Source organism: Condylura cristata, unplaced genomic scaffold (genome assembly GCF_000260355.1).
Source record: "Condylura cristata isolate star-nosed mole 26May11 unplaced genomic scaffold, ConCri1.0 scaffold00058, whole genome shotgun sequence".
NCBI lineage: Eukaryota > Metazoa > Chordata > Mammalia > Eulipotyphla > Talpidae > Condylura > Condylura cristata.
In genome coordinates, this window is record NW_004567159.1 from 687,544 (window position 1) to 687,973 (window position 430).

The 430-nt window shown below is 65.3% G+C and overlaps 1 protein-coding gene across 1 annotated transcript in view; it reads right to left on the reverse strand.

Annotated features, from left to right (window-relative positions):
• SKI (SKI proto-oncogene) overlaps window positions 1-430 on the reverse strand; it is a 7,094-nt gene that overhangs the window by 2,532 nt on the left and 4,132 nt on the right. The window contains exon 2 of the mRNA XM_012734531.1: window positions 51-288. Coding sequence (XP_012589985.1) covers window positions 51-288 — 238 coding nt within the window. The remainder of the gene's footprint in view (window positions 1-50; window positions 289-430) is intronic.

Sequence of the window (430 nt, forward strand, 5' to 3'; positions counted from 1 at the left end):
GTGGCCGGGGGCGCGGGCCGGTCAGCCCAGCCCTGTGGGTCGAGGCCCACGTGCCCTCCCGTGCCCAGGGCCACGACACCGGGGGCGGGTGACTCCAGGGGGGTCACCCCCGGCAGCCCAGGGTCACGCCCGCGGCCCAGGACAGAGCCGGTCCGGCGGAAGCGGCCCCCGCGGCCCCCCCACCCGGCGCCCAGAGCTCCGCGCGCGGAGACAAAGCCGGCGAGGGTCAGGCAAGCTGGCGGCGCTCCCCGCACGCGAGGACGCAAAAACATCACAGTTTTGATAGTTCTGCAAAAAAAAACTTAGCAAATTTACAACAAAACTGTCAAGTAATTAAGGCAAGGCACTTCACACATGAACTTAAACTGCTAATTAAAATCCCCTCGCTTAATTGACTGCGTCTGCCATCGCGCAGCCGGGCGTCCCCGCC